Source organism: Atractosteus spatula, chromosome 8 (genome assembly GCF_055471065.1).
Source record: "Atractosteus spatula isolate fAtrSpa1 chromosome 8, fAtrSpa1.hap1, whole genome shotgun sequence".
Taxonomy (NCBI): domain Eukaryota; kingdom Metazoa; phylum Chordata; class Actinopteri; order Semionotiformes; family Lepisosteidae; genus Atractosteus; species Atractosteus spatula.
The window spans coordinates 58784075-58811761 of NC_142713.1; the positions used below are offsets into that span (position 1 = coordinate 58784075).

At 50.0% G+C, this 27687-nt stretch overlaps 2 protein-coding genes across 6 annotated transcripts; one reads left to right on the top strand and one right to left on the bottom strand.

Annotated features, from left to right (window-relative positions):
• The first annotated feature begins 467 nt into the window (after positions 1-467).
• On the top strand, positions 468-12473 carry hcfc2 (host cell factor C2). Of its 2 annotated transcripts, XM_088924246.1 has the most exons (16): positions 468-680; positions 2243-2391; positions 2922-3082; positions 3280-3488; positions 4450-4534; positions 5060-5166; positions 5456-5656; positions 6456-6641; positions 7064-7146; positions 7621-7705; positions 8184-8254; positions 8363-8479; positions 9045-9230; positions 9581-9863; positions 10153-10219; positions 11495-12467. In XM_088924246.1, exons 1-16 carry the CDS (start codon positions 479-481, stop codon positions 11526-11528), a joined length of 2226 nt encoding a protein of 741 aa, XP_088780372.1. In that variant the 5' UTR covers positions 468-478; the 3' UTR covers positions 11529-12467. The 2 variants fall into 2 exon arrangements, with proteins under 2 accessions (XP_088780372.1, XP_088780371.1); XM_088924245.1 differs by lacking the exons at positions 7064-7146; positions 7621-7705 and having other exon boundaries at positions 11495-12473.
• A 5716-nt stretch (positions 12474-18189) lies between these two features.
• nfyba (nuclear transcription factor Y, beta a) lies at positions 18190-27664 on the bottom strand. Of its 4 annotated transcripts, none has more exons than XM_088923016.1 (7): positions 27547-27664; positions 25399-25492; positions 22677-22810; positions 22096-22293; positions 20276-20357; positions 19113-19192; positions 18190-18691 (listed from the first exon to the last, which is right to left on the bottom strand). In XM_088923016.1, the coding sequence occupies exons 2-7, from the start codon at positions 25490-25492 to the stop codon at positions 18659-18661; spliced, it is 621 nt and encodes a 206-aa protein (XP_088779142.1). In that variant the 5' UTR covers positions 27547-27664; the 3' UTR covers positions 18190-18658. The 4 variants fall into 4 exon arrangements, with proteins under 4 accessions (XP_088779142.1, XP_088779143.1, XP_088779144.1 ...); XM_088923017.1 differs by lacking the exon at positions 27547-27664 and adding an exon at positions 27251-27391; XM_088923018.1 differs by lacking the exon at positions 27547-27664 and adding an exon at positions 26460-27136.
• Between the last annotated feature and the right edge of the window lie 23 nt (positions 27665-27687).

The window sequence follows — 27687 nt, forward strand, 5'->3', positions numbered from 1 at the left end:
AGAGACGCGTCCGCAGTGTGATTGAACACAACCGTGCGGCAGTGTGTGCCTCACCCGTCTCTCCGAGAGCCCCACGCGTGAGCGGTTCACTTCCACTGAACAGGAACGTACCGGCTATAAAGGAGGGGAAATAAATCAACTAGACGACTCTCTCAGACCCCCTAGACACCGAGCGCAGCCACGGCCGCGCACAGTGGGTTTTACCCTCGATGCGGGGGCACGGAGCGCCGGGGAAGCCGGCGAGCTGCTCACGGAGCCGCGCTCGCAACGCCCGGCGTTAAAGCTGCTCCACTCCGCGGAGGAAGGAGCCGGAATCCGCCGACCCCCCGGCTGATGTCCTGCGCCCATGTGCGAGCAAGAGGAGCGGCAGGCAGAGCGCTCGGAGCAGAGGGGGGACGAGCGAGCCCTACCATAGAATCGATCGCGGTGACGTAGGCCCAGTTGCAATGTGGGATCGGGGCGGACCCAGGCGCCGCCGATGTCCCCCCGTCCCCCGGCGGAGACGGAGAGCGGCGGGACGATGGCTTCGCAAGGTCCACTCTGGAGGAAGGTCCAGTCCTTCAGCGGTCCCGTCCCGCGGTCCCGGCACGGCCACCGGGCCGTGGCCATCCGGGAGCTGCTCATCGTGTTCGGGGGCGGGAACGAGGGCATCGCCGAGGAGCTGCACGTCTACAACACCGGTACGGGCTGGGCAGCTCGCGCCCGCCGGAACCGCCGCCGCCGCCGCAGCCGGGGGGCACGGGCCGGCCGCCGCCGCCGCGCGGGGCTGGAGGGGCTCGCGGGGCAGAGCGGGTCGTGCACGGCGGACCCGGCGCGTGTGCGCGCGTGCACCACCCATTGTGTGCGCGGGGCGCTGGCAACATGTGTCTTTGTTTACACGGGCTCGCCTGCGTCCCACTGTGGTCCAGGGGCGCTCTGGGGTTTTAAGCTGGTCCTGCCTTAAGGTTGGCGTGCGATAGTTGTTTGTTTTTAATAAATAAGACTTTTAACAGCACGTCGCCGCCGCCGCTCGACTGTCTGTAGACAAGACTTTTTTTTTTAATTCCCAGAAGAAAACCCGTCTTTAAATTGAGTTCCACATTCGCTCTCGCAGTCTCAGCACAGCGTTTCATTTGCTTGTTTTACTGCATTATGTGACTTTCGGGACAAAAACTCTTAACCTCGATGGCGGCGTTTCATTCAGCAGTGGTGCAAACAATGTAGCGAGAGCGGAGACTCCTGGGCCTCTTCGTTGCCCGGCTCATTCTGCACGTTAATGTAATCCGTGTGCGTGCAAGATGTCCGTTTCTGTGGAGAATCTAGTATGAATTTAAACGCCTTTGTTGAGCATTTCGTGACTGAATGGAAACTCCTCACTGTTCACTGCTCTGCACGTATAGAAACGCCCCCACGCTGTGAATCTCAACTCGCAGCGGGATGAATAGTCACTTTTTTTGTTAAGGGTTTGTACCAGGATTACGGTGGATATAGCCGACGATAATGTCGATAAAAAGACACTTCTCCGGAAGTTTAAATCGTTTTTGAAAATAAATACTAGATTACTAAACTGTTTGGTAGAATAGTGCAATTCCCGAATCCTGGAACGTCTTCCTTGAGCACAACAGGGTTATTTCCTGTCCTTCTGATGACCCAGTTTGCTGTCTGTGCACTAGATGTTGAGCACAGCGAAGGCTTGAGGTCTTTTATGGTTGTTTTCATGCAGTGAGGGAGCGCGTTTTAAGAGTTCCCATCTCGGAGCATTCTGCTGTAAGCCACTTGGCAGAAACCGCTGACAATCGTCAGGTCCTGTTCTGAGATCAGAAGTTTTAAGTCTTTTTAAAATGTTGCAGCTCAGATGCAATTTAGAAGACATTATTTCATGTTCTGATGTATCGTAACTATCTTCATTAATTAAAACGCACTGGTTATATTGTGCCTTACAGCCCTTTAAGCAGAAAGATATAGCAGAGTATAAAATTTGAAGTTCCATTAGGCAACTGAATTAAATAGTAGGGGTCCCCTGCAGGAGAGGAGGGGTGTCTCTGTAGCTGAGGGGTCCCTAGCAGGATAGGAGGGGTGTCTCTGTAGCTGAGGGGGGTCTCTGCAGGAGAGGAGGGGTCCCCTGTAGCTGAGGGGTGTCCCTGCAGGGCAGGAGAGGAGGGGTCCCCTGTTGCTGAGGGGTGTCCCTGCAGGGCAGGAGAGGAGGGGTCCCCTGTAGCTGAGGGGTGTCCCTGAGCCCCTGTGGTCTCTGTCCTGCTCTCAGTGTCCAAGCAGTGGTTCCTGCCGGCGGTGCGCGGAGACATCCCCCCCGGCTGCGCCGCCCACGGCTTTGTCTGCGAGGGCACCCGCATCCTGGTGTTCGGGGGGATGGTGGAGTTCGGCAAGTACAGCAACAGCCTCTACGAGCTGCAGGTGAGTCCCCCGTCCCGGCGCCTCTCCGGGCCTCCCTGTGACGTTCTCACCCTTCTCAACACCATCCTTGATTTCGGAGGCGGATTTCCTCCGTCTGAAAGGGTGCCGCCGTCACGTGGTCGCACAGCTGCGCGGAGAACGGCGACCTCGTTCGTGGGTCGACTCCGACGTCCTCGCCCTTGTCGGCGTGCAGTGAACACGCGCTGTCTTCACGCGTGCAGCCGCGTCTGGAAGTGGAGCAGTGAGGTGAAAGGTTCAGACTGGAGATCATCGGAAAGGCTCCCGGTTCACAAGCTGGTGGCTCCCTGTGTTGGAAGCGTGTTCCTGATCTGTGCAGGCCAGGATCACATGGGGCACTGGTGTGTGCGTGTGTGGGCTCTGGGGGTGCCTGGCGTGGGGGCATCTGGCGTGTATTTGCTCCAGGGGTGTCTGGCATGTGTGTGGGGTCTCTGGGGGTGTCTAGTGTGGGGGTGTCCAGTCTGGGGGTGTCTGGCATGCACGCTCAGTGAGTGCTCCCTCTGTCCTCTCAGGCGAGCAGGTGGCTCTGGAAGAAGCTGAAGCCCCGGCCTCCCAGGAACGCGGCGCCCCCGTGCCCCCGGCTCGGCCACAGCTTCACCCTCTTCGGAAACAAGTGCTACCTGTTCGGGGGCTTGGCCAACGACAGCGAGGACCCCAACAGCAACGTCCCCAGGTGGGGCCCGCGCATGGGGGCTGGGCTACCTTCCGCTCTGCAGCGCGGGCGCAGGGGGGCGTCGTGCGCTTGTGTTGGCGGGCTGCGACGTGCAGCTGCTCTGAGTGATTGTGCGTCTGTGAATGAGGACTCTTGCGGGGGGGGGGGGGGGGGTGCTCGCAGAGGCTGGAGTGAGTCGTGACGCTCGTGTTCGTCAGGTACCTGAATGACTTCTTCGAGCTGGAGCTGCAGGTCGTGTCTGGGGTCAAGGGCTGGAGTGTCCCGGAGACTCGGGGCGCGGCACCGTCGGCGCGGGAGTCCCACACCGCGGTGGTGTACAACACTAAGAGCAGCGGCCCCCCCAGACTCTACATCTTCGGGGGCATGAGGGGCTGCCGGCTGGGAGACCTCTGGCAGCTGGACTTGGGTGAGCTGTCCGAATGGACGCATTCGCTCATGTGTGTGTGTGCGCTTTCCACGGATACTGCTACTGTATACACGTGTCTGTGTCTGTGTCTGTGTCTGTGTCTGTGTCTGTGTCTGTGTCTGTGTCTGTGTCTGTGTCTGTGTCTGTGTCTGTGTCTGTGTCTGTGTCTGTGTGCTTTCCACAGTTACTGCTACTGTATACACGTGTGTGTGCGCTCTCCACAGATACTGCTACTTTATACACGTGTGTGCACGTGTTCACTGGGGATGTCCAGGGCCCTTGGACAGTCCCTGGTGCAGTGTGGCTTCAGAGTTAAAGATCAGGCTGCAGCTTTAAAGACACAAACGTCTGTTATAGAAACTCATGAAGGAGACAATGCAGACATCTCATTTTTCACAAATATCTCCACGAAAGTGAGAATTCCTGTTGCCAGCCTATCAGAACCAAGACCCAGCCAACTGAGTCTCTGTATGCTAAACAGGCCCTGGAGTGCAACATCTGTATAAAGAAGAATAAGGGACATTTTCCAAATTTCCATTTCGAGTCTTCAGATCTTAATTAGCTCCCAGGCCGAAAGCAGTCATGCCTGGCCTGTCGAAAACTCAGACCTGGAGGGATGTCATGTCATTGGAGGAGGAGAGTCAGTCTTCATGACTGAACCTGGCCAGACACTCAGCTCTTATCCACAACAGCTTTCGAACAGCCATTTCTGTCACCAGAGATATTTCTCTTCGAATAATCTGAAAGAATAATCTTAAAGAATGAATCTTTAGTCGTGCATTAAAATTTGCGGAAAGAAATCCTGTTTAAGTGTCTACCGCGCAGAGACTGTCGGCTTCTTTTCACTTTTCGCATGCAGTTTGGCTGGGTGTGCCTGTGCGTGTGCGCTTATCGGGAGCTGGTGACTGTCTGCGGAAGAGCGCTCATGTTCTCTGGCTGCTGTGGTCTTGCGTTCCCCCAGATACCATGACCTGGTCTCAGCCGGACACCCGCGGGCCTGCTCCGGCACCCAGGAGCCTCCACTCCGCCAACGTCATAGGAAACAGGTGAGCCTCGCGCGCAGAGGACCCGTCTCCCGCTCTCCGAATCGGCGACGGGCTGAGACGCTCGTGTGGCCGGAGCCCCAAGCCCTCTCTCGGCCGGGGAAGGTCGTGAGAAAGTGTCAGCGAGCCGACAGGGGGCAGCTGTGTGTGTCTCTCTCGTCCGTAATTACCCAGAGGTGTGGAGCTGTCGTTGCATCCTCCGCTGAGAGTGCCAAGTGATGTAAAAAGCTGCTCTGAGTCTTCAGGGAAGCCAGCACTATGCACATTGGTCAAAGCTACAAATTGTGTTACCTAATTAATAGCAGCTCAGGTTTCATTTTGGCCGAGAGCTTCAGCAGTGAACCCATCTTTGTAAATGGTTGTGCTGGTGTAGCTCTTACTGAGCTGTTTCTTCAAGCAGCTTTTAAGGCGACATTTAAGCACGCGTGATACAGCTCGACCTGATGCACCGTTGGCACGTTTGCCCTTGACAATCCTAGCCAGGCCTTGCTCCCGAGAGCTGACGCGTCTTTACTCCCTTGCTTGCAGAATGTTTGTGTTCGGGGGCTGGATCCCGGTTCTGAGGAGCGAGGACAAGCCGAGCGCGCTGGGCGCCGAGTGGACGTGCACCAACTCCATGTCCGCCCTGAACCTCGGTCAGTATATCGCGGAAGGGGTCGTTTGCTAGACTTTAAACGAAGAGGTATCTCTCCCTGTTTTCAATGAACTTTTTTGTCTTGTGAATTTTTAAAGCAGTAGTGCCTTGGGGCAGAATATAGCGTCTCGAACCCTGGGTCTGATAACCCTGGGTGTTCCTGAGTTACCTGTGTAGGCGCGCTCTGCTCTCAGAAGGGCGCTCGCAGGCAGGTACAGGGCTGCGCTCTCCCAGCGATGCCCGGCACCCAGCCCAGACCCCTCTGATGTGAGCCGGCACTCTCCCCGCAGACTCCATGACCTGGAGCTGCCTGGTGTCCGACGCAGACGGCCAGGAGGAGGGGAAAGGAGCAGGCTGCGGCCCCAGGCCCAGGGCGGGGCACTGCGCCGCCACCATTGGCTCGCGCCTCTACATCTGGAGCGGCCGCGACGGCTACCGGAAGGCCTGGAACTCCCAGGTGTGCTGCAAGGACCTGTGGTACCTGGAGACGGGTGAGCCGTGCCGGCCGGCTGTGGGGGGGGTCTCGAGGGTCTGGAGCCGTTCAGCATAATGTCGCAGCAGAGAGGCGACCGGTCAGCCCATCCGCTCCTCGTGGTTGCTTGTAGCGGGTAGACCTCAGGATTGAACTGGGTCCCCAATGGGAGAACTTACACGGTCACACATTGAATACATCACAAAACCTTCATAACATTCATAACTCAAGAGTCACAACGTAGTTAGTTACAAACACAGTCAATACTGATCCAGTTGCGTTTACCCTTGCTGTTGAATTGTATTAATTGCTGGGAACAAGTAAATATGTGTGTCTGTGTGATCTAAATCTGGGAGGGAAGAAGTTGCAGAATGAAGAAGATGGAAAGGATCTCGTGTAGTTGTTTCTTCTGCCTGTCTAATCAGGGAAAGTTCAGAAATTGTCTGCGAGGAGGAGTGCCGACTCAATCTTTTCCTGATGGGCCGTCTTTAACAGCACGGCTGCAGGATTTGTTACACGCACACGTGTGTTACACGTTAACACTCAGAGCATCGCTTTGCACTGTGCAAACGTGTGTACAGTTCTCACTCAAGATAGATGGAGAGTCCGTCTTTGTGCACGAGCTCTCGAGACAGTCCTGGATCATCAGCTGCTGTCAGCCCAGCGAGCAGGAGGGGGGGAAACACCTGCCTCTTGCTTTGGTTCAGGGGTGTCGTCACCGGCTGACGTTGACGTTCAGCGGCGCGGGAGCAGGGAGGGGGGTGATGCATCGCGTGTGATTTCTGGCGCAAACGGCCCGCTGTCTCGTCTGCCTGCAGAGAAGCCCTCCACTCCGTCGGCGGTGCTGCTGGTGAAGGCCACCATCAACACGCTGCACGTGGCCTGGCGGCCCCTCCCTGCGGCGGAGGCCTACCTGCTACAGCTGCAGCCTCTGTGCGCGGGACCGGCCCCCTCCCCCGGCCCAAAGCAGCAGCAGCAGCCTTCGGCCGAGGCGCCCCCTTCAGGTGAGTGCGTGAACGTCCGTGTGCTACAGCACGGCTGGGCGTCTGTCTCGTCCCAGGCTCCCACAGTGCTTTGCATGCGGCCGGCTTTCCCGTCCTCAGTTTTAAATGCACCGCCCTGGAGTCACTGGAGTCGCCTCTTTAGAGAAGCAGAGCGGTTCGAAACTTTTCGAGTGCTCGCACTTTATCTGAAACGTAAGGTAAAACGAAACGCAAACTGCCTTTGACTGTGGTCTGAAATCATTGACTGCCAGACAACGGTTGCCGTGGGTCTGGGGAATAAACGTGTCCGCGTGTCGTCCAGGATCAGCTGCGTCTCGAGCAGCGGGAGCTCAGGGGGTTTTCGTGCTCGGCGGCGCGGCGCGGCGGGGGTGTGTGTGACTGGCTGCGGGTCTGACGCTGGGGTTTCTGCTCGGGTTGTGCAGGACTGCCGGCCGCCCCCGACTCAGACAGCGGCCGGGCCCCTGGCGAGAGGCCCCTGGGAGACGCGGGTCCTCGCGCGCGCCTGGTGAGTCTCATGCCCCCATGGGGCAGCGGTTTTCGAGACGGGAGCTGCCTCTGGTCCAGGAGGGGCTGCAGGCCAGCTCCTGGAATCTCTGCCATGGAACCAGTAAAGGGTTCCTTCAGGTGCTGGAGAGCCCGCAGCAGGCCTGGTCAAAGACATGAGCCTCTCGCGGCTTCCTGCTCTGCTGGGGGGTTTGTGGAGTCTTCAGTCTTACTCAGAGGGCGGTGGGCTGTCCTTTCAGTCTTTCTTCGGTGTGTTTAATCCTAAGAACCTAACAGAGGTGACCGACAAGGGGGCTTTCAGCCTCGGTGATGAGTAGCGCGTTGCTCTGTCTGGTATCGGCTCTGTCTGTAGGGCCGGGTAGCTTATTCCAGGCCCGCCCAGCCCTCGTCGGGGGGTCTCCGTCGTCCTCTGCTGCGTAGCCAAGCTGTGGCAGAGCCCCGCCGGAGTGACGCCGCTCTCTGTGAATTCCAGGAGGCCGCCGCCCCTCTGGAGGGAGCCCACCTGGCGCACCGGACGGACGACAGCAGGCCCGCCGGCACCCGGCCGCCCGCCGCCGTCTGTAAGCGGTCGCTCCGTCGTTCCAGGGCGCCGTGCCCGTGCTTGTGAGTTCACGCGGCCGTGCCCGGCGAGCTGCTGGCTGCCCCACGCCGCGGGTTTGGGGCGCAGACCGGGGGAGGCGTCCTCAGCGGGAGTCGGAGCTCGTTAGGGGCTGGTGTCGTGCGGCGGCGTGCCGAGTTTGCGCTCCGGTGAGGGGTGGGCGGTAGAAGCGCGGTGTGTGTGTGCGCCGCGCGGTTAGGCAGCTCGCTCTGACAACCGCCTGCGAGCGCAGGGTGCCGGGGTGTTTTCCGGGAGCAGAGCGCGGGTCCTGGGTGGGACACTGCCGCCGTCCCGCTATGAGCGCATCGTCACTCTGCCCGGGTAGAGGGACCGCTACGAATAAAAGCATCATCGAAATGAATTAGTAATAACCGTGCGAGACTGCGGATGATGGGTGACTTTCTTGTGTTGCTGTTGGTTAATGACAAACATTCTTGCAGTTCTTCCAGAGCGAGAGTCTTCCCCAGCCCCAGCGTCCCCCTTGCCTACTGCCAACGGCGCCGCAGACACGGTGAGCTGAGCTGCTGTTTGCCTGCCTGCTGCCGGCGGTGCTGTTTTCTGTGCTCTTCCTCTCTGAGCCGCTGGATTTTTACAGCGGTCCTGATCCCTCTCTCCGCAGGAGCCCGCAGATGAAAGGGCAGACCCTACCCGGTGGTACGATGTGGGAATTTTCAAAACGCTCTTCTCAGAGGTGACGCACTACTACCTGCCTCCTCCAGGGGGCGCCCAGGGGACAGTAAGTGGCATTTCCTTAGTACAGCCACATTGGTTTGTGCTGGAAGACAATGGTTTTAATGAAAGCTGTCAATAATCCAGCACTGCATCCACCACTGATGACGGGTTCAGAGTGGAATTGTCCTAGATGACCAGTGGGCATGTGTTTTACTGTTTAATTGTACCCATTGGGATTGCACTTTGAAAATCCCTAATCCTCTGGTAATATCTGTAGGCACGTGCGGTTCATTGCTCCACCAGCTAAAGTCTTTACTCTGTCCTGTCCGTCCTGCCAGCTCTGAACTCGGTATTCAGAGGCTGACCTGGCAGGACTAAGGAGGGAGTAGTCAGTCTGTGTTGTTCATAATGGACAGAGGTATGTGTGCTTAGTTGTTGCTAATGCAAAGTATATTTTGGATTTGGAACTTCAGACTTTGTTCAGCTATAGAATTAAATGTATGGTATATCGATGTATTGTTGGAAAAAGTATTTTTTAAAGCATTCAAAGAGCAAGTACTGATTAGATATGTCTGTATGATATCTCTACTCAATACCGGATATTGATTAGCTGCCTGTAATGGATCCAGGTTAAACCAGCTGATGTGCAGGACTATGTGGACCGGAAGCAGCAGCCGCTGACCCCCGGCGCCACCTACAGGTTCAGAGTGGCAGGGATCAACAGCTGTGGCCAGGGGGAGTACAGTCCTGTCAGCGAATACAAGACCTGCCAGCCGGGCTTCCCTGGGGCCCCCTCCTCCGTCAAGATCACAAAGGTGCGTCTCCGAGCAGCAGTGGGGCGCTTGTCCCACACCCCCGCCACTCGCTGCGCACAGCAGCGCCTCCTGTTTTCGTCCTGTAGGCTCCCGGACCTCCTTGCTCTGGGTCTTGGCATCATTGTCGATTTTGCTGTTATCTCCTGGATCGATTCTTTTTAACTTTAAGGGTGAAGTTCAGTGTTTTCAGATGTACCTAGTTATAATAATACAGCGCTTTGAGAATGTGTGGTCGTGCACGTTCCTAGAGCATTCGTTTCCCAGCCTGTGGTCTTAGTGTCGGTCGGGGGTTGAGACCCGAAGGTGCTCTGGGGGTGTCACAACGCTCCGTGCCTCGCTGCCCCCCCCAGGCTGCGGATTCCGTTCACATCACCTGGGAGCCGCCCAGCTCTCCGTCCGGCCGGATCCTGGAGTACTCCATGTACCTGGCGGTGCGGAAGTCCCGCGCCAGCAGCCCCGGCCCGCTGGCCTTCATCAGGATCTACCGCGGCACCAAGACCTTCTGCACCGTGTCCTCCTCGCACCTGAGCAACGCGCACATCGACTGCACCTCCCGGCCCGCCGTGGTCTTCCGCATCGCCGCCAAGAACGAGCAGGGCTACGGCCCGGCCACGCAGATCCGCTGGCTGCAAGGTAGGGCTCGCGCTCTGCGCGGGTCGGTCTCGGGGCTCAGCCGATACCCGTGGTCACCCCCCGAAGGGGTGCTGCTGCTGCTGCTGCTGCTCCTTGGGCACGGGCTCGCCCCCTCGCAGGAGCGCAGGGGGTCGGGACGGGCGCGGCTTCACCTTTTTACACACACGGGTCAAATTGCACTGCGCCGCCTTGGCCCCTGTGATCAGAACTGGGACTGCCAGACACGTGGAGAACCAGGTCACTTCCTCACTTTGACCGCCTGTCAGAAAATACGTTTCTGTATTTGCAGATACATATAAACAGAAAGTGCCACAACCTGAGACCTGTGAGAAACATGGACTGATGATGCCAGACAGGTTAGTCTGATTCTTGTGTTGCAGCAGGTTAACGTTGGATGAGCAAACCAGGCCCAAGCTATAAACTGGTGGACCATGGGGGAACAGCTGCTGTAGCCGGTGTATTAAACTATGCTGCCGTGCTCTGTTGTACTGGAGCAGGTGTTGAAACAGCAGATTAACTTGTTCTCACTTAAAACCACTCTGCTCATTGAGGAGCAATACTACAGCCACATGCAGTGAAGGTGATTATCTGAAAGTGCAGTTCTGTATTCTTTATAAGTGCTAAACTTTGCCATCTTGTTTAAAAAGCGTTTCTCCATTTCTCCTATGCTCAGAGCTGTACAGTTGGCTCAAGGTGTTAGAATCTTTTTAATTGATATTTTGTGAAAAAGTGGTAATCACTTTTTTACATTATACAAATGAGTCTTTAAAACTGTTGAACTTGAGGGTGATTTTTGTTACACTAGTACTGATCGCATCAAATCTGCACGCAAAACTGCATCATTTTATTGGAGCACACATGCAAATAAGCATTTTTTTGCACTTGTGCATATGACAGCCAAACTGAACTGTTTAACAAAGTCTGGTCAGAAATGTTGCAGCTGCAGGGCACTGCGGGGAGTGTGGTGAATGTCACTGAGATGTCTTCAAGTTCCTGCCTTCTTGACAGCAGTTCTGATCTCAACACAGAAGTTACTGATACACTTGCAGTGATTGGACATGATGACCAAACCTGCTGTTAATTATCCAGCTGTAAAGGAACAAGTAACAGGTTTATTCCCTGCTGAAAAGAGGGAAGAAAACAAAACGTTTCGGCTGCGAAGCCTTCTTCGGGTGTGAAGAAGTTGTGTTTTCTCTCTTCTCTTTTCAGCATGGAATAAACCTGTCACTTGTTCCTTTGCAGCCTACGCATGCTGACGCAGCTCCCCACCTGAACTACATCAGACCCTTTTATTAACATAGAGAGCTGTTAGGTGTGCATATGCACTAGATCCAGTATATAATATGAATGATGGAAAATGACTTTGGGGGGAAAAAGTGCACCTGCACAAGATAGCAACAATTTATGTAACCGTTACCTTGTCTAAACTTAATGAGATGTGTTCATATATACGGTTTTAAGTCTATATATTAATGTAAAGGTTTCTATTTTGTGATTCCCTGTATTTGTGAAAAGAAAATATAATATGAAGCAGCTAGATGTGTGCAGGACTAGTTCTGAGTTTACCACTCTGTCCTTGGGAGAGGAATAATGGAGAACAGACACTAACGGATATCCTTGTTCTCTTGTAGCGCTTGTTCTGAGAAGACCAAGACGGAGACCTGAGCCTGCATGGGAGAAAACGCACGTTGTAAATCTAATAGTTTTCCTACTTATTTTTTTATATTTGGTTTTTGTACATATTCTGTATACATAAATATATTTTTTACCAGTTCGGGATCATGATGGTAGTTTATCATGTAAACCACTTTGTTCGCTTTTTTTTTTCTCCTGGCCCGAGCGTGTGAGAGTCCAGCCGGGCTGTACCGAGACGGGTTCAATGCCTTACCTACCCTTCCACACCGGCGAGAGCTCGTACCCGTGCCTGTCAGGATGCTGGTTCATCTTAGGCCTGGGTGCAGCCCTGGTGCATGTGTCTCCAGGACATGGCAGAGTGCCGGCAGAGGGGGCTGGAGCCCACAGCCCCCCTGTGGAAGAACACTTCCATTCCAGAACCCGCCGTGTGCGGTCCATACTGGTGGTACTGGATACAGCCCCCACCTCAGAAGGAAGACACTGGAGAGGGACAGATTAAAACTGGGAAGGTGGGAGGACACTGGATGGTCCATGGAGAACATGCAAACTCCACCCAGACCTGCACCACAAGATGGAGCTGAACCCTGGGTGCTGGCGCAGTAGTGCTGACTGCCAGGCTGCTGTGCTGTCAGGGGAACGGGGTGCTAGAGCAGCTCAGGAGCACCCTGGGGCTCTGGTGGCGGACCCGGGACGGGAGAGCCCAGAGGGGATGTGAAATAAGACCTGTTCTGCTGGGATTATTGGCGATTTCGGAACTGGCCTTAAGAAATCAGAATCATACCGTGTCAACAATAATGAAATTAAGTCATTAGTGACGGATCAAAGTCTATAATTCAAGTGTTACGTCAGAAGTTTATTTTGTAATTACAAATTGTGATATTTAAGATTTCAAAATGCAAGTATGTTTTATAGAAAACGCACCATTGTTGTTTTTATCAACTAGTTTATTAATATTAAATTTATGAGTGCTAAAAATCATGGGTCATGAAATCCTAAGTCGTACAGTGAGGTCCTTCATGTTTATCGTGTGCGTCTTCTGTGCCGAGATGAGCTGAGGCTGGTGTAGCGATCTGTGTCAGCCTCAGCCCACTGCAGCCCTGGCAGGAGGCGTGAGCAATCCAGTGCAGAGCTTTCCCCATTTCAGTTTTATGACTTTAGGTACTCAGGGCAGTTTCTGTCTTTTAATTATCAGTTTAGAAGGTTTCACGTGCAGGCAAGGCAATTTCTGGAGCTCCTTGAAAGCAGATCTAATGATAAATTTAATATAGTTCTCAGCGGATCACACAAGCTTATCAAAGGTCACAAGCTGAAAGGGTCAGGTGCTCTCTTCTTGCCTGTGTTATTAATAGTAATTAATTGATCCCAGGATCTCATGCAGCTGTTTCCTGTGAGAAGCCAGGGCATCAGCTTCAACAACATGGACAGGCAGTTTGTTCCGCACTCCTGCAGCCCTTTGTGTAAAGACGTGCCTCCTGTTCTTGCGTTTTACATTCACTTGCCATTTAAACTGTTGAGCAGAAATCTGACTTCGTGGAGTATTTTGTGAGCGGCCCTGATGTAGGCAGTCCCGTGCTCCAGTGAAAAATGGGTCATTTTGTTGGCAGAGCCTGATGTAGTTGGAAACAGTGTGATCTGTCGGGGACCAGGAGTGAATACTTCAGCATCTGAAAAACTTTCTCTTGATTTCCAGAGTAAAAGAATCAATGTATAACAGGGGCAGGCTAGTGCACAACCTCTGTTAATTAATTTTGTGAGTGATGCACCAAGGGTTAGTTGTTTCTGAGATTCCTGGCACCTATGGACAAGCACGGATTGAATTGCATCGTCAGCCCATCTGCTGTTTACAAGAGACGGTGCTCAGTACCCAGTTTATGCCATTTTCTTTCCCTCTTGGAAACTACCAGTGAGGGCTGTTTGTTGTGTCTGATGAGGGGTGGGTAGAGCTTGTTTAACTGTGGGGCAGCGTCTTGGAGAGACTCCTAGATCCTACCGAGGCTCACGGAAAGCAAACTGAGCCCTTGACCTACTGCTGGTGTCAAATACCTCTATTCCCTGAGCAGCTCCGTTGCACAGCCCCTGAAAACCTGAGCTGTGTAAGGAATGATCCTGCATTTGTGAGCAGATTTGTTTTAAAGATCAGCTTGTACTGAGTAGAATAATATTGCCATGTAGACTTCAGCCTCTGCTTTCTAGAGCACAGCAACACTCAGAGGGTCCTCAGCTTCAGACACTGGGCTGCTGCTGTTTCCAGCAGGGAGATACCATTGGAAGAATGAAAGAGTCATTTCCATGCGGTCAGGCTGACCGGCCGGCGGTGCTCCTGGTTGTGCGGGTGATGACCGTGTGGTCAGGCTGACCGGCCGGCGGTGCTCCTGGTCGTGCGGGTGATGACCGTGCGGTCAGGCTGACCGGCCGGCGGTGCTCCTGGTTGTGCGGGTGATGACCGTGCGGTCAGGCTGACCGGCCGGCGGTGCTCCTGGTCGTGCGGGTGATGACCGTGCGGTCTGGCTGACCGGCCGGCGGTGCTCCTGGTCGTGCGGGTGATGACCGTGTGGTCAGGCTGACCGGCCGGCGATGGTCCTGGTCGTGCCAGTGATGACACCAGGCTAGGGCTGTAGGGTCCTCTGCTTCTAATTCCAGCTGTGATCTTAACTGAATCAAGTGTGTGGAGTCCTCATAGCATGCCTTTTGTTTTTATTGATAAATCCTTCCAAATTGTAGCTGTACAACTTGGTGGATATCTGTCCTGGAGTACTAGAGCTTTACTGTGCTTATTTATACTGATATCTGTTAGTACAGTGGTTCTTGGTCCTTTTGCTGCCTGTGTCTGCAGGGTTTCTGGAGGTTAAACCAGACGTAACACTGTCAGTTCCTCACCTTCCTGCTTGGCTAGTGATTTTCTGCTCTCTGGTCTTCGTTTCTCAAGCAGTGCAGTACAGTGGTTCTCAGTGCTGGTCCTGGGTCACCTCTGTATTCTTGGTTTTGCTCCAGCAGAACTTATTTACAAGCTGATTTCAATTTTTCTTAAAAAGGAGAATGAAATTTGTAATTAGTATGAACCCTGTCCTTTAAGTGCGTTTGAAGTCTGCCCTCAGGTGTGCTAACTGAAATATGAGCAATTAGACTTGACCAGTAGGAAACAGGCTCCCGTTTGTTCAATTGATGATAATCTTGAGGGTATTCTTGAAATCAAGATTTGAGGGCAGAAAAAAAAAGCTATACCAGCTAACAAATCGGTCACTGTTACCAGTGATTATGGCCCAGTTGAAACAAAATGAGTCAGACACTTAAACTCCAGGACCAGGCTGCTGAATCGCTTTGTTAGCAACTGGGAATGGCTTTTAAACGACCGAATTACTACCGTATACGTTTCTGTGCAGCCGAATGCTGTGACATTTTTTGCCAATTGAACGTGGTGTCTTTTAAGGTTCTCTTATGTTCTTAACAACTAAAATGGTGCTCGGGATGCAAGTTCTTATTTTCAATTTTAAAATCAAGGCAGAATAAGGTACAGTAACACCATTAAATTCAATAAAAAGAATATTAACCCAATAAAATATGCAGATGTTGTGTTTCTAAACGCGTGTTCACGTTGTTCACTCTTGGAGAACGCAGAGGTTAGGAAAACGAAAGGAGTTATTCGAACCGTCCAGCCCTGTGCATCCTTAGTAGCTAATTGAACCCGGGGTCTTGCCAGTTGTTACTCCCGGGAAGCCAAAGGGCTGGCTAACTCATTTCAGACTTCCATAATCGTTTGGGTAAGGGAGTGCTGTTCTCAGTTTTAAATGTTCCCATTTAACTGTCCTTTAGTCTCCACTTGTGCCTGCTACCTCACGATCGCTCTTCCTCTGGATTGACCGTGTTGGTGCCTTTGAAGACTTTGAATGTGTGAATCGGGTTCCCTCTGGCTTCTCTGTGCAGCACTAAAAGGTTCATTTCCTTAAACCCGGCAGCGTAGGACATTCCTTTAAATCCCAGATTGCATCTGGTTGCTCTCTATTGGACTAATGCTAGTGCAGCAGTCTTTCTTTTAACATAGTGACCAAATGGACTCTACTGCCTGTTAATAATAAAAATAATATTAATAACAAGAAAATACGTTTTTTATGATTAAAAACTTTATTTTATATAGCGCTTTTAAAGGTGGCTTCTCAAAGCGCTTTACAGAATGACAACAATAAAAAAACTACACACGATATGCACAGTGAGAGGAGACAGTAGATGGAGGTACTGAATACAGTAGGAGCAGAGGGGTAAAGAACGGCACCAGTTCAGTAAAGGCCCTTATATAGAAGAAGGTTTTGAGTCTGGATTTGAAGGAGTTTAGAGAAGGTGACTTTGATATCCTTGGGGAGAGAGTTCCAGAGCTTGGGGACATAACAGGAGAAGGCCCTGTCACCCGTAGAGTGTAAGACGGGCTTGGGGGACAGACAGGAGACCAGAAATAGAAGAGCGAAGGTTGTGAGGTGGGGAGTAGGGCGATAATAGCTCAGACAGGTACTGAGGTGCCAAGCCATGCTGAGCCTTACAGGTGAGCAGGAGGATTTTGAAGTTGACACAAAACCTGTCAGGAAGCCAGTGCAAGGACCTGGATTCTGTCTGACAGATTTTGAACATACTGGAGTTTGTCCAATGTAAATTTAGAAATCCTAGTGAGTAGAGCTTTACAGTAGTCAATTCAGGAGAAGACAAATGTGTTGATCGGCTTTTCAGCCACAGTTAGCGATAACATAGGGCTTAGTCTAGCGATATTTTTGAGGTGAAAGATGTTTTGACTCTGTTGCACTTGTGGGTCGAATGTCAAGCCTGAATCAAATATCACCCCAAAGTTTTTCAATTTCAACTGAAGTTCAAGTACAGTACCATTGCTTAATACAGTACTGTTTTACAGGGACAACAGAAATCACAAGTAGTCTCTTCTGTTTCCCATTTTGTATTCATAGTTTGGTTTTATTACCTGCATGCAATACTCAGCACTAGGCTACATTAAATGCGTTTGCCCTGTCTTGAAAATTATCTAAACGTTTTTGAATTTCATTGGCTTCTCACTGCTTCTGTGGTGTTTGCTAATTGAGCTAATATGGTATCATCTGCAAACGTGTGTTGAATCTAGATAATTGATCTAATTCAGGAAGAACAGCTGTCCTAGTACAGATATCTAATTAAGTCAATCTAATTTGAACATTTTACTTCTCTATAGTTTTTCCTATTAACCAGTTCTCAGTCTAACTGCCCACATTTCTCCAAGAACCTTCCACCTGTAATTTAGGAATTAATCTTTTAGTAGGAAATGTATCAAAAGCCCTTGAAAATCTACGTACACCATTATCACCCAGTGCTCTGGGTGTCCATAAACGTTGTTGCTTGTTTAAAGGACTCTTAACTTGGTAAGCCCTACCTTTTCTAAATCCAGGGTATTTCCTACTATATTATTTCCATAAAGGTGAGCCTGTAGTCACCAATACTGTTAAAGAATCCCCTTCTGCTGTCTACATCTCCCCAAATGAGCACCCGAGTGAGATACTCATTTACTACTTCTTTTCCCTTTCATCATCCAGAAATTTACCATCAGCGCCTTGGGTCCCTTTTGCTGTTGTAGTACTGAAAGAACTTTTTTCCTCCCTCTTGATTGGTTTGTTGTACCGTTTGCTTTTGAATTTGCAAACCCTTGGGATGAACATGTTCGGTCCTTTAAGCAGAACATGTTGAAACGTGCCACTGTTAACCTGTGCTTTCCTGAAACAGTAGCATTGATCTGGACTCAATGAGCAGTTTCTCAATATACTACAGAGCACACCATACTGTGAGTACAGTTACCTAATGGTTGTAACCTGTTTTCGTGATTTGAAAAGACGAGATCTATGCTAGTGTTTCTTCGTGTAGGTGCTCTGAAAAACTGGAAAGCAGCCGTCTATCCTTTGTTTCTCCTGACATTCCTATACAGTATATATATATATTTTCCCCATCTCTCTAGGGAAAGTTGAAGTCTTCCATTAAAAACCTATTTCTATGTCAGCTGCAAAAGGCTGTGGTAAATGAGTAAATCGATCTGATTAGGGATCCAGTTTGGATCAATTGAGTCAATCCCCTCATGTGAAGAGCTGTTAAGGAGTGGGAGAGACCTGTTGTACAAAACCTGCTTTGTACTGGAGCCTCAGGACCAGGAAAGGCAAACTGTTTCAAACACATACTCTATAGTAATTCAAATAGTCATTCTGAATTCTGCACTATTATTCCCCTCTATTGCTAAAAGCAGCAGCAGGATATATGAAGAAAACTCTTTAGCAAACCTGAAATGAGCCCAATCTCTCCTTCCTATTGTTCTTACTACTTCCACACTGCTGTGCATTCACAGCTGTGTTAATGGGGTGAAGATGGAACTTTTAAGATGAATGAAGTGAAATATCACAAGATGCATGTAACTCCTCTCTAGACTGATGAGGCTCTGATGTAGTTTTCTACATTCTGGCAGTTTCCAGTGATTTTTATTGTGACAGAGTGCCGGTCTTCCAGTCCAGGCTCATGCCACCAGAAGCCAGACTGCAGCCAGCAAGAGCCCAGAGGCTGGACAGCGGGGTCCTCTGCCACAGGCAGATTTAGCACTCCATAATTTCACCTCTCCGCATTAGAGGAAAGTAACGTCACATCCAGCCGATGCGAAGGAATTACACTGAAATGAAACAAAGTTCTATTACAAGGACTTTAAGACTCGGTTTTTATTAAAAGAATTAACATGAAATCACATAATAGTATTTTTTACTCAAATTATAAAAAGAGTAACACGATTCAATATGAAATTAAGAACCGATTCCCCTGCTGTTCAGGCAAGGATAAATCCTCATTTTTACACAAAAAATAAAGGAGTCAACAAAACTCCTCTGCACATGCTCTGTTTTTTTAGTTCTGCAGTATTCCTGCTCTTAAGAGCTCATGTACAAAAAAAAACTTCACAATCTAATCTATCAGGGTTTTCTAAAAGCCTACGATCAGATTAACCCCAATTTTACATTTACACCTACTTTGTAATTTGTTTTTGTTTTAAATATATATTACAGAGCCCCACCACCTGCCCTTCCCTCAGTAACATCTCCTTGTTTTAAAAAGCGACCCTCCCAAAATCAGCCGGCTGAAGCTTCACGGTCCAATCACAAAGTGTCAGATCATGAAAACTGGATCTGCTGCACTCCAGAAATCTGTGGGAGGAAAAGAAATTGCACCTTCAGATATCGTACCATTGCACCCACAAGTTTCATTGAGAAGTATAACTGCAAACTACAAGGTTAGTTGAAAACAACTGGATTTCACTGCAATTGGTCCCCTTGCAGAAATGGCAAGCTTAAAGCAAACAAACTCTCCACAAGTTTAGTTGCTGTGTTGCTCAAGACAACCCTGTTCTGTCCAGTTAAAACACACAAAACTAATATATGAAGTTATTGGGTAGAAGCAAGCTCCTGCCAATATACAAACACATCAAGTCCCGTAGTTTCAACCTGCCATTTTCCAAGAGGACTGAGGTCTGAATTCAGCCAAGCCACGGCATGCTAATGATAACTTGGCGTTTTACGCCCAGATGCAGTGTGTGTATGTCTGGAGGGAGAAAGGTAAGACCCTTACCTGCTGATATGAGGTGGTGTACACCATGACATTCTGCTGCTGGCCATCTGCAGTGATCAGTCCTGCAGGTAACTGGTTTGCTGAAAAAGGGAAGTTTAACTGAATGTCAATTCAACTGACACTGTGCAACTGTGCATTTCTCATCTGCTGGTATTTGAACTTGCCATTTCTGATTATATTGCCGTATGGTTAGAGTTGAAAATGTCCTTAAATGTGTCTAACAAGAAGTGCCTTGAAATATTTTGCAATTTCAAGTTAATATATACAGCTGTATTCTAACCTCACTCTGAGTAACAATTTGGACAGTTCTACCCTGGAATAACACTTGCTTTGTCCTCTGTCTTTTCTTCAGTTTGGAGCACAGCTACATCAGGTTTCAGTCCACTTCAAATAATTTAAGCAGCACCAATCACTTCTGAGACTGCTTTGAAAGCAGCTACGTCCGTTTACTCAGAAACACACTGGGGGAGACTGATCATCCCAGGCTGCTTTTAACACACTTCATGGTTTTGCTGGAGCAAAAGGTATCTACTCAGGTCCTGTCTGCACTCACCTGTGCAGTATTTTTTTAATTTTTATTTGCAAAGTATGGTTTATTAGACTACTAATGGTCTTCCTCCACTAAACCTTCACTCAGAATTTACATTGATAGTTTCTTCTGCATATTAAATTAATATGTCAGTGGCTATTTTCTGTATTTAATGCACATTTTGTGGATGGTTTTCAATTAACCACAACTGGACTACACGGTGACATTGTGCCCATTTTCTGAAGGTAAAGATTAGGCGTTAGGCTTCATTCTAGGTTGTTTCTTGAAGCTTGTGTAAAAGAAATCTACAGTCCCACTATCATCCCAGTCTAGATCTGCTCTGGAGAAAGAGATCTGCGTTTTCACTTCCCCAAGACGTGATCGCAGCAGAGCTCTACCGGCTGGGGTTTCTGCAGAGCTGCTGCTGCTGCTGCTACAAAGGCTCCTGTATGTGTGCTCTGCATGGGCTTTGACGAGGTCAAAAAAAGTTTATTTCCAATCCTACCACCAATCCAGGGGTTACCAGTTGTTACCAAATTGGTTACAGCACCGTACTACCCGTCACCTTTCTGAAACGAACACCACAAATAATAAATGGATTCCGAAGCGCAGCAGAGGCCGGACAGCCACTCACTGAAAGACTCTTCGCTGAGCTCGTCTCCCAGGCTGTCGTTCACAGACACGGTTGTTACCATCCCCTTCTCTCCCTTCATCGCCTGGAAAACATCGGTATTACAGAACATAACCCAACATGCGTCACAGTTCAGACACACGGTTACCAGCTCTTCAGAGACATACTGCAGAACCCTTTATACATGCTGCCCAGCAATCCTGGGGCTCAGCATGCTGACTCAGGGAGGGGTTGCTCAGATGAACTTGTACAAATCACTTACTGTTAGAATTTAACAGAGGTGCCTACTAGCTCCAGCCTGTATTAAAAATGCCATCTTAACTAGAAGATACCCAGTACCTGCACAGGAATATTCCTGGGATCAGCTGGACAGTTAGAGCTGTGGAAACTGGAACACTAACAGCCACACAAATCCTTCTGAAGACACCGGGTGTTCAGAAGGTCTGCTTCCAGAGAGTACCCAGATTGCAATAAGCAATAATTTTTACACCAAGTCAAGATCTTGTACACAGAAGGCGGGACGGCAGGATGTTAAAAATCTAGACACTTCAAAACTAATTTTCCCCCCACTTGAGCTGACAACAGAACTTATCAAGCAGCCTTCATCTCATGAAGCCCTCCTCCTATACTGGAGTGATTCAACGGGGCTTCAGATGTGACCATTCTGAACTCCTGCACTCTGCTTTCCTGCTCAACCAGCACGGCTCTCAATATTCTACGCGCCTGACCTTCCAAAAAAGATCCCTCCTTCTCGTTCTGTCTTCTCCCTGTCAAAACATCAATCATTTCACTGTCTGCACTCAGGTGGACGTAATTACATTGTAATGTTGTGTGCCCCCCTCCGAAAGGTTAAATTTAAAAATTGCATACTAGTACTTTTGATTTTCTTCTATATTTTGAAGAATTAGAAAACCTTATCTGTGGTAATGCTGTTATATTTACTTTTGACTCTTTAACTGGCTGTACAACAAGCAATTACACATTAAGCAAATTTCTCCCTTCTACTGAACATGGAGGAGCTTTTATTTCCACACTGCTGCTGCTGCTTCTCTGCCTGCATGCTGCTTCTCTGCCTGCATGCTGCTTCTCTGCCTGCATGCTGCTCTCCTCAGCTCACTCCAGCCTGCTTGTTGCCCGTCAGGAACAGAACCACATGTTCTGCATACAGGACACTCCAACCTGACTGGCGACTCGCCCAGCCTCCTGACCTGCCTCCAGGCCAGGAAGCTGCACTGATCACAGCTGGAATGTATCACCTGTGAAGATGCGATAGATCTACTAGGATGTTCAGGGTGTGCGACTCTATAGAAGAGGGAGGGGAGATGGACTTTCTGTGTTGTCCTGCTTATAAAGGTATGTGCGTTCCCCCTCAAAAACACTCACCCCTTGCTGCCCTGACCTGTCTCTTCTTCAGTTCAGCATTAATCTTGTCCCTCATCACCAGCAAGGTTCTGCCCTTTCATTCTCCTTTACCAAACCTGATTTCTCTCTGGGAAAGTAAGTCTTCTTCCACTTCTCAGTTACTGCAAACATTAGCTTCTAAATCGGTGCATTGATATATATGCTGTTCTATGGAATTGCACAGGAGAAAGAAAGAACTGGAGCTATAAAACAAATGGAAAAATATTCGACTGGGAAAGGAGAGTCTGATCAGACGGAAAATGTAAGAACAACCTCTGATGATAATAAGTGATGCAACACAAACCATCATCTGCTCTTGGCAAGACGGGTGGAAAATGTAACTGCCACTGGCAGATAACGAACTAAACCCCTCAGACAGTAAATCTGTCTGTCTTAATCACAGCTCAAGATCAACACAGCACCTCTCTGAATTTCTGCAAGTACAGCTTGAGCGGCTCCACGTAGTTGTCGAAGCCCAGGGTGGACATGGCGAACAGGATGTCCTCCCCGTTGATGGTCTTGCGCTTCTCCTGGTGGCACCGCTCGCTGGCCTCCGAGGTGATGAAGCTGATGAACTCGCTGACGCACTCCTGCACACACTCCTTGGCGTCCTTCGCAATCTGAGCCAAGAGAGACGTCGCAGAGCTTGGTAAGGAGCGTCGGGCAAGCTTCACACCACTATACCCTGACCCAGCGGGACAGCGGACCGACAGCCCCGCCTCAGCCGGAAAGGCACACGGCCCTCCTGTGCCCTCCAGGACGACAGACACACTGGGGCAAATGAGCTCCCTTACTACTGCACAAACCTGGAGTCAGGGAATGCTCTGAGTGAACACTGGAGGATATGCAAAGCTAAATAAAAAATGAACTTCTCAAAGCCTCGATTACTTCTAACGGCATTTCGAGAAGCAGGGAGGCTCGGGTTGACAGCCCAGAGCCACGCTTTTCAAACTCTCACTGCAGTCGAACGAGCGCAGCGGCGCTGGGGAAGGCGGCGGGGTACCTTGCCGGTCTGCGGGATGGCGTTCTTCATGATCCGGGCGACGTTGGCAATCGGAAGGTAGATGTCCTGCTCTCTGAAACCATCTTTGCTGCCGTTGCCATCCTCGTGGTCGTTCATCCCCTCGTCTCCATCATCTTCCACAGGAAAGCAAAAGGTTTTCCGTCACACTCACATGGTAAATCAGGCTGAAAACCATACACAGCACAACTAGCCTTTCTCCTCCAGCATCTTTCCCATAGATTAGAAAGCATGTCACTACCTAGTGTATCAGGAGCTTTCTTTTCCCTTTAAGGCTGAGCTTGTCTTCCCTGACGCGATTCTTCTTTAACCAGCAGAAGACAACCTGCAAGAATTCCCCGCCGCAGGTTGAGTACCCTGCAAAGAGCTCTCAGCAGATCCACCAGGAACCCAAGAAACAATTTATGGGCAGACTGTACAAAAGGAACATGACTTGTTAAAAGGAGCGGAATGCATGATGAAATTCTGGCCAGTTTATTTCCGAGCTGACCCGGGAAATGTGTTGTGTACACTGAAAAATTGGGAATTAAAACTTGAATCATTAAAAATAATGTCAATTTTTCATCTGTAAGTTACTTAATCGGTTTCAGAAAGCTTGAGACGGGTTTTCATATTTTCTATTTTAATAAAATTAGTTTATGTGTCAAATACGCAGCCTACGTACTTAGCTACGTTGATACAGCGTGCACTAATACTTGAGTGTTCATACTCCTCTCGAGCTTTCAGAGACACAGCTCAGCGCCACATTCGCCAACAGAACAAGTGATCAAAAATGAATACCTCGCAAAAACCAAGTCTTATGTCATGGCTGAAAGGAACAGACACCAAGAGTACTGACGCCGGCTCCAATAGAACACCCACACCTGTTTAAAAAGGGGAGGATTATACATCGGCCACCGACACCAGCTCTGCTGCTGAACCTGACACAGACAGCACTGCTAGTGTTAGCAAGCGTCGGAAAACGGCTACAAGGCGGTACGATCCAAATGAACTAAGTGCTCAGTGCTATTTTTATTAGACGTGTGTATGAGTGTGTGCATGCGCGCACGCGCGCACTCATGTTGGTCATTGAGATTTTCTGCGGTTCCTATGAGAAGATGACTTGTAGGTGGTACTTGGTTGGATCAGAGGTGTTACTGGCTCCAGAAAGTTTGAGAACCACCGTTGTGAAAAAATGTTAAAAGATCAAAGGCTCGTTGGAAGGGCGGGTGAGAAGTACTGACCTGTACCTCCTCAATCTCCCTGTGCACGTGCAGAGGTCAAACCCGTGAGCTGAGACACAAAGACGGGACTGACTATCCTACAGGAGTAATGAATAATTAAGTACTTCCCAGCCCTGAAGCGCCAATACCTATGCATTATCGTGAGGTGCAGAAGCCACTGCACTGCAGTCATCATAAACAAACTTACAAGTTTACAGGTGATCAGGCGGTTCGCCACACCTGAATTAACACACACCACAGGTGGACCAGACTGCACCAGAGAAACGTATCCAGAAACTCCTACAGCACAATGCCCCCAAGTCACAATACTATTTCTCACCACCTTCTGGCTAACCAACCACTTAACCAGGTTACTGCCATTCTGACACACTGAATTCAAGCCCACAACCAGACCTGTACTGCATATACTTACTAAAATATTTAGGGGAAGATCCTTCCAGGCCTCTGGAGGGCTGGAGGACTTTAGGTACTAAGCAGTTGCCCTGATAAACTGCAGATTCTAAGTAAACACAAGAAAAGGACACCTCTGCTTGATGGTAAATTTATTTTATTCTTATGTAATACCTTTGTTTACATTAAAATAGGTTATACACTTGAGATGGTCGCATAAAACAACTAGGCAGAATTAAAAGAAATTGCTCCATACCAATGAACAGATTTAATGTTTTATCATCGCTCCCAGTGCAGGAGAGAATAGAGCATTCAGACAGATCTCTCCGACACGCTCACCCTGAAGTCTTGAAGCTTAGTGCCCCCGTGTTAGTACAAACTAGTCCACCTCTCACTGACAACACTCAAGGTCCTGGCAAGTCACAGGAGCCAAGACAGCCCTGAGCAAGCAATTCCACCCCTAGCCTGAAGGCACTCTGCACAGCTAGTGACATGATCCTGGCTCAAACCCACAATATCTAGACTGGGCCTTTTCAAACACCTTTTTTTTTACACCATACCTAATTACTTTTAGTTCAATAAGAAACATGAAAGGTCTGTGACCTTTGATTTTTCCTGTTATTAAATGTTTTAAGCATTTATTTTACTTCACTTTATGTTGTGAAAAGCACTAAAATTAAAATACTGTTTTTAAGCCGTCCACTACAAAACTTTTCACACTGACATAAAGAATGTTTTTCTGGTTTAAGGAGTAAATGGCTGATGAGCTGGTAAACAAAGGGTTTAAACATTCAGGGCAGGTTTCTCACCCCTGGTGAGCACTTATCTTGAATTGCATCATCATTGAAGTAAAACGGTCTAGGACCAGCACTAATCAGGGTGAGAGAAATCCATCTTTCAGCTATCACATGTAGATTTGCAACACTTATCTTAGACCGAACATTTGTTTGCACAGCAGACGATTTGTAAAACCACAGATTTTAAAACCACTGGAGATTCCTGTTCCCCTTCTTTTCCTGATCCTATGCTAAGAATCAATACTACAGCAGAACTATTTCAGAGTAAAGCTGAGGCATCAGCTGAGTTCTTACCCTCTTGAGACTGCAGCACGTAGTGACCTCCAGCCATGTACTCTCCAGTAATACCTAACTGGGAGGCATCAGTTGTTGAACTATCCCCATCCATCTAAAAAAAAAACATTCAAAACAAATTAGAATCACGATTTTAAATCATTACAAAAACACACACAGGACTAGATAGACCCAATAAGTAAATGCTCACATCCATGTTTTTAAAAAAAAATGCAAAATCATTCTTATTAATGTTCTGACCATTTACATTCCTAGTGGTTTTTTTTGTTGTTTTTCAACTTGGAAGTCCTACAGCTCTAAAAGCTTCATGTTCTAACAGCCCTTTACACATGTGGCTATGATTAAGGTTAAACCTTTTTTTTTCTAGTACGACATCTGCCAGGTACACTCCAATTTTGAAAATCTGAGAAAAAGGATAGTGTACACTGCACAGGGCATGTTCCCGTGTGATTAAAACACAGGGAGAAGAGTGTGCTATACATACACTGTACATACTGCCCAGTACTCACACTGTACAACACACACACACCCCTTCACACACTGACTGTAGCTGTGACCACACAGGGCCAGTACTCACACTGTACAACACACACACACCCCTTCACACACTGACTGTAGCTGTGACCACACAGGGCCAGTACTCACACTGTACAACACACAAACCCCCTTCACACACTGACTGTAGCTGTGACCACACAGGGCCAGTACTCACACCGTACAACACACACACCCCCCTTCACACACTGACTGTAGCTGTGACCACACAGGGCCAGTTCTCACACCGTACAACACACACACCCCCCTTCACACACTGACTGTAGCTGTGACCACACAGGGCCAGTACTCTCACTGTACAACACACACACACCCCCCTTCACACACTGACTGTAGCTGTGACCACACAGGGCCAGTACTCTCACTGTACAACACACACACCCCCCTTCACACATCACACATCGACTGTAGCTGTGGCCACACAGGACCAGTACTCACACTGTACAACACACACACCCCCCTTCACACACTGACTTGAGTTTTTACTCCGATTCCTTCATACATGCCTGTGATGTTCTCTTTGCACCAGTGACATTCTCAGCATTGGCAACAAAGAGTTTGGTTGATTAAAATACAAGTCTAGTTTACTCTGGGGATAAACCGGGTCTTAACTCTAGAAACTGGGCAAAACCACACGTCACACACGTTAAAGGGCAGATGTCAGTGAAGGGGGATTCGGGCTCGAACAGCAGATGGTGAACGGGTCAATAGTATGGTTGTCTCGGCAGCGCTACGAGCTACTGAAGAACAGAGGGACAGGCTTTTCGGTAGCGGGGCTGTTTAAAGGGCCATGACCCGCACACACATGCCCCTGCAGCCGGTCACTCCAGAGGAGGAAGGCAACATGACAGACGCTGCGGTCTGGTCAGCTGTACTGCAATTCAAATATTCCTTCTCGGAAACAGATCAACGTCCCTCCTCTCTCCGCTGCGAATATTTCGGTTCTGCTGAAAGACGCCAGCTCGCCCGTCCTTTGTTTCCGGAGCCTGCGGGCCGAGGGGCCGAGGGGCCGAGGGGCCGTCCCCCCCCACCTCCTCCCAGCCGGCCCGGACCGAACCGAGCGCTCCTTTGTTCCCGGGGAGACTCGTCCCCGGCAGCCTAAACCCGTCTCGGACCGTCCCTCCGCCCGTCAGTGACGCGCGGTAAAAAAAAACAAAACAAAACAAAAACACAACACAACGGGCGGCCCTGCGCTCGGCGGGGTGACCGCCCTCCGAACCGGGACCGCCGGCGGTACCCCCAGAAACAAAGGCACAGCACAACCCCGGGGCTCGGGAGGCGAGAGTCGCCAACTAACCCCCCCACGTCGCCACTCCCGGCTGCTCTCCGTCTGAGAGGCATGCCTGCGGGTCTGGGGTGCTACAGCCCCGCCATGTCCGCTACTCGTCGGGCGAGAGACGGGCCCGGCCCGGCCCGCAGGGCGCTAGGCTCTCGCACACAAACAAACTGCACGATCCCCCCTCGCCTCGCACTTCCTGCTCCCAACATCGCCCTCCGAGAGGCAACAAATAAAAAACGAGTCCGGGGCGGACATTTCCATTCGAGGCAGCGGAGACCTCGGCTGGCGATCATTGGCCGCAGCCCGGCACCAACCTGCAATGCGGCCTGGTTGGCTCTCCGCTCCAGACGGCCGTGTGGTTGGACAGAAAATGGCTGCGGAAGAGCCAGTCCCCGCGCGGAGCGCCGCGCTCGGCCGCGCCGGCGCCACGGGAAGTGCTGCGCCCAGGGCCCGCC

Bases quoted from the DNA above. Each gene is read 5' to 3' on its own strand.
- hcfc2 (XM_088924246.1), top strand. From the start codon at position 479: ATGTCCCCCCGTCCCCCGGCGGAGACGGAGAGCGGCGGGACGATGGCT. The intron at 681-2,242 runs GTACGGGCTGGG...TCCTGCTCTCAG, and splicing joins GCTGCACGTCTACAACACCG to TGTCCAAGCAGTGGTTCCTG. The intron at 10,220-11,494 runs GTTAGTCTGATT...GTTCTCTTGTAG, and splicing joins GGACTGATGATGCCAGACAG to CGCTTGTTCTGAGAAGACCA.
- nfyba (XM_088923016.1), bottom strand. From the start codon at position 25,492: ATGGATGGGGATAGTTCAACAACTGATGCCTCCCAGTTAGGTATTACT. The intron at 19,193-20,275 runs GTGAGTGGCTGT...TCCCTTTTTCAG, and splicing joins GCTCAGCGAAGAGTCTTTCA to CAAACCAGTTACCTGCAGGA. The intron at 18,692-19,112 runs GTAAGGGTCTTA...TTCCTCCCACAG, and splicing joins ACACCACCTCATATCAGCAG to ATTTCTGGAGTGCAGCAGAT.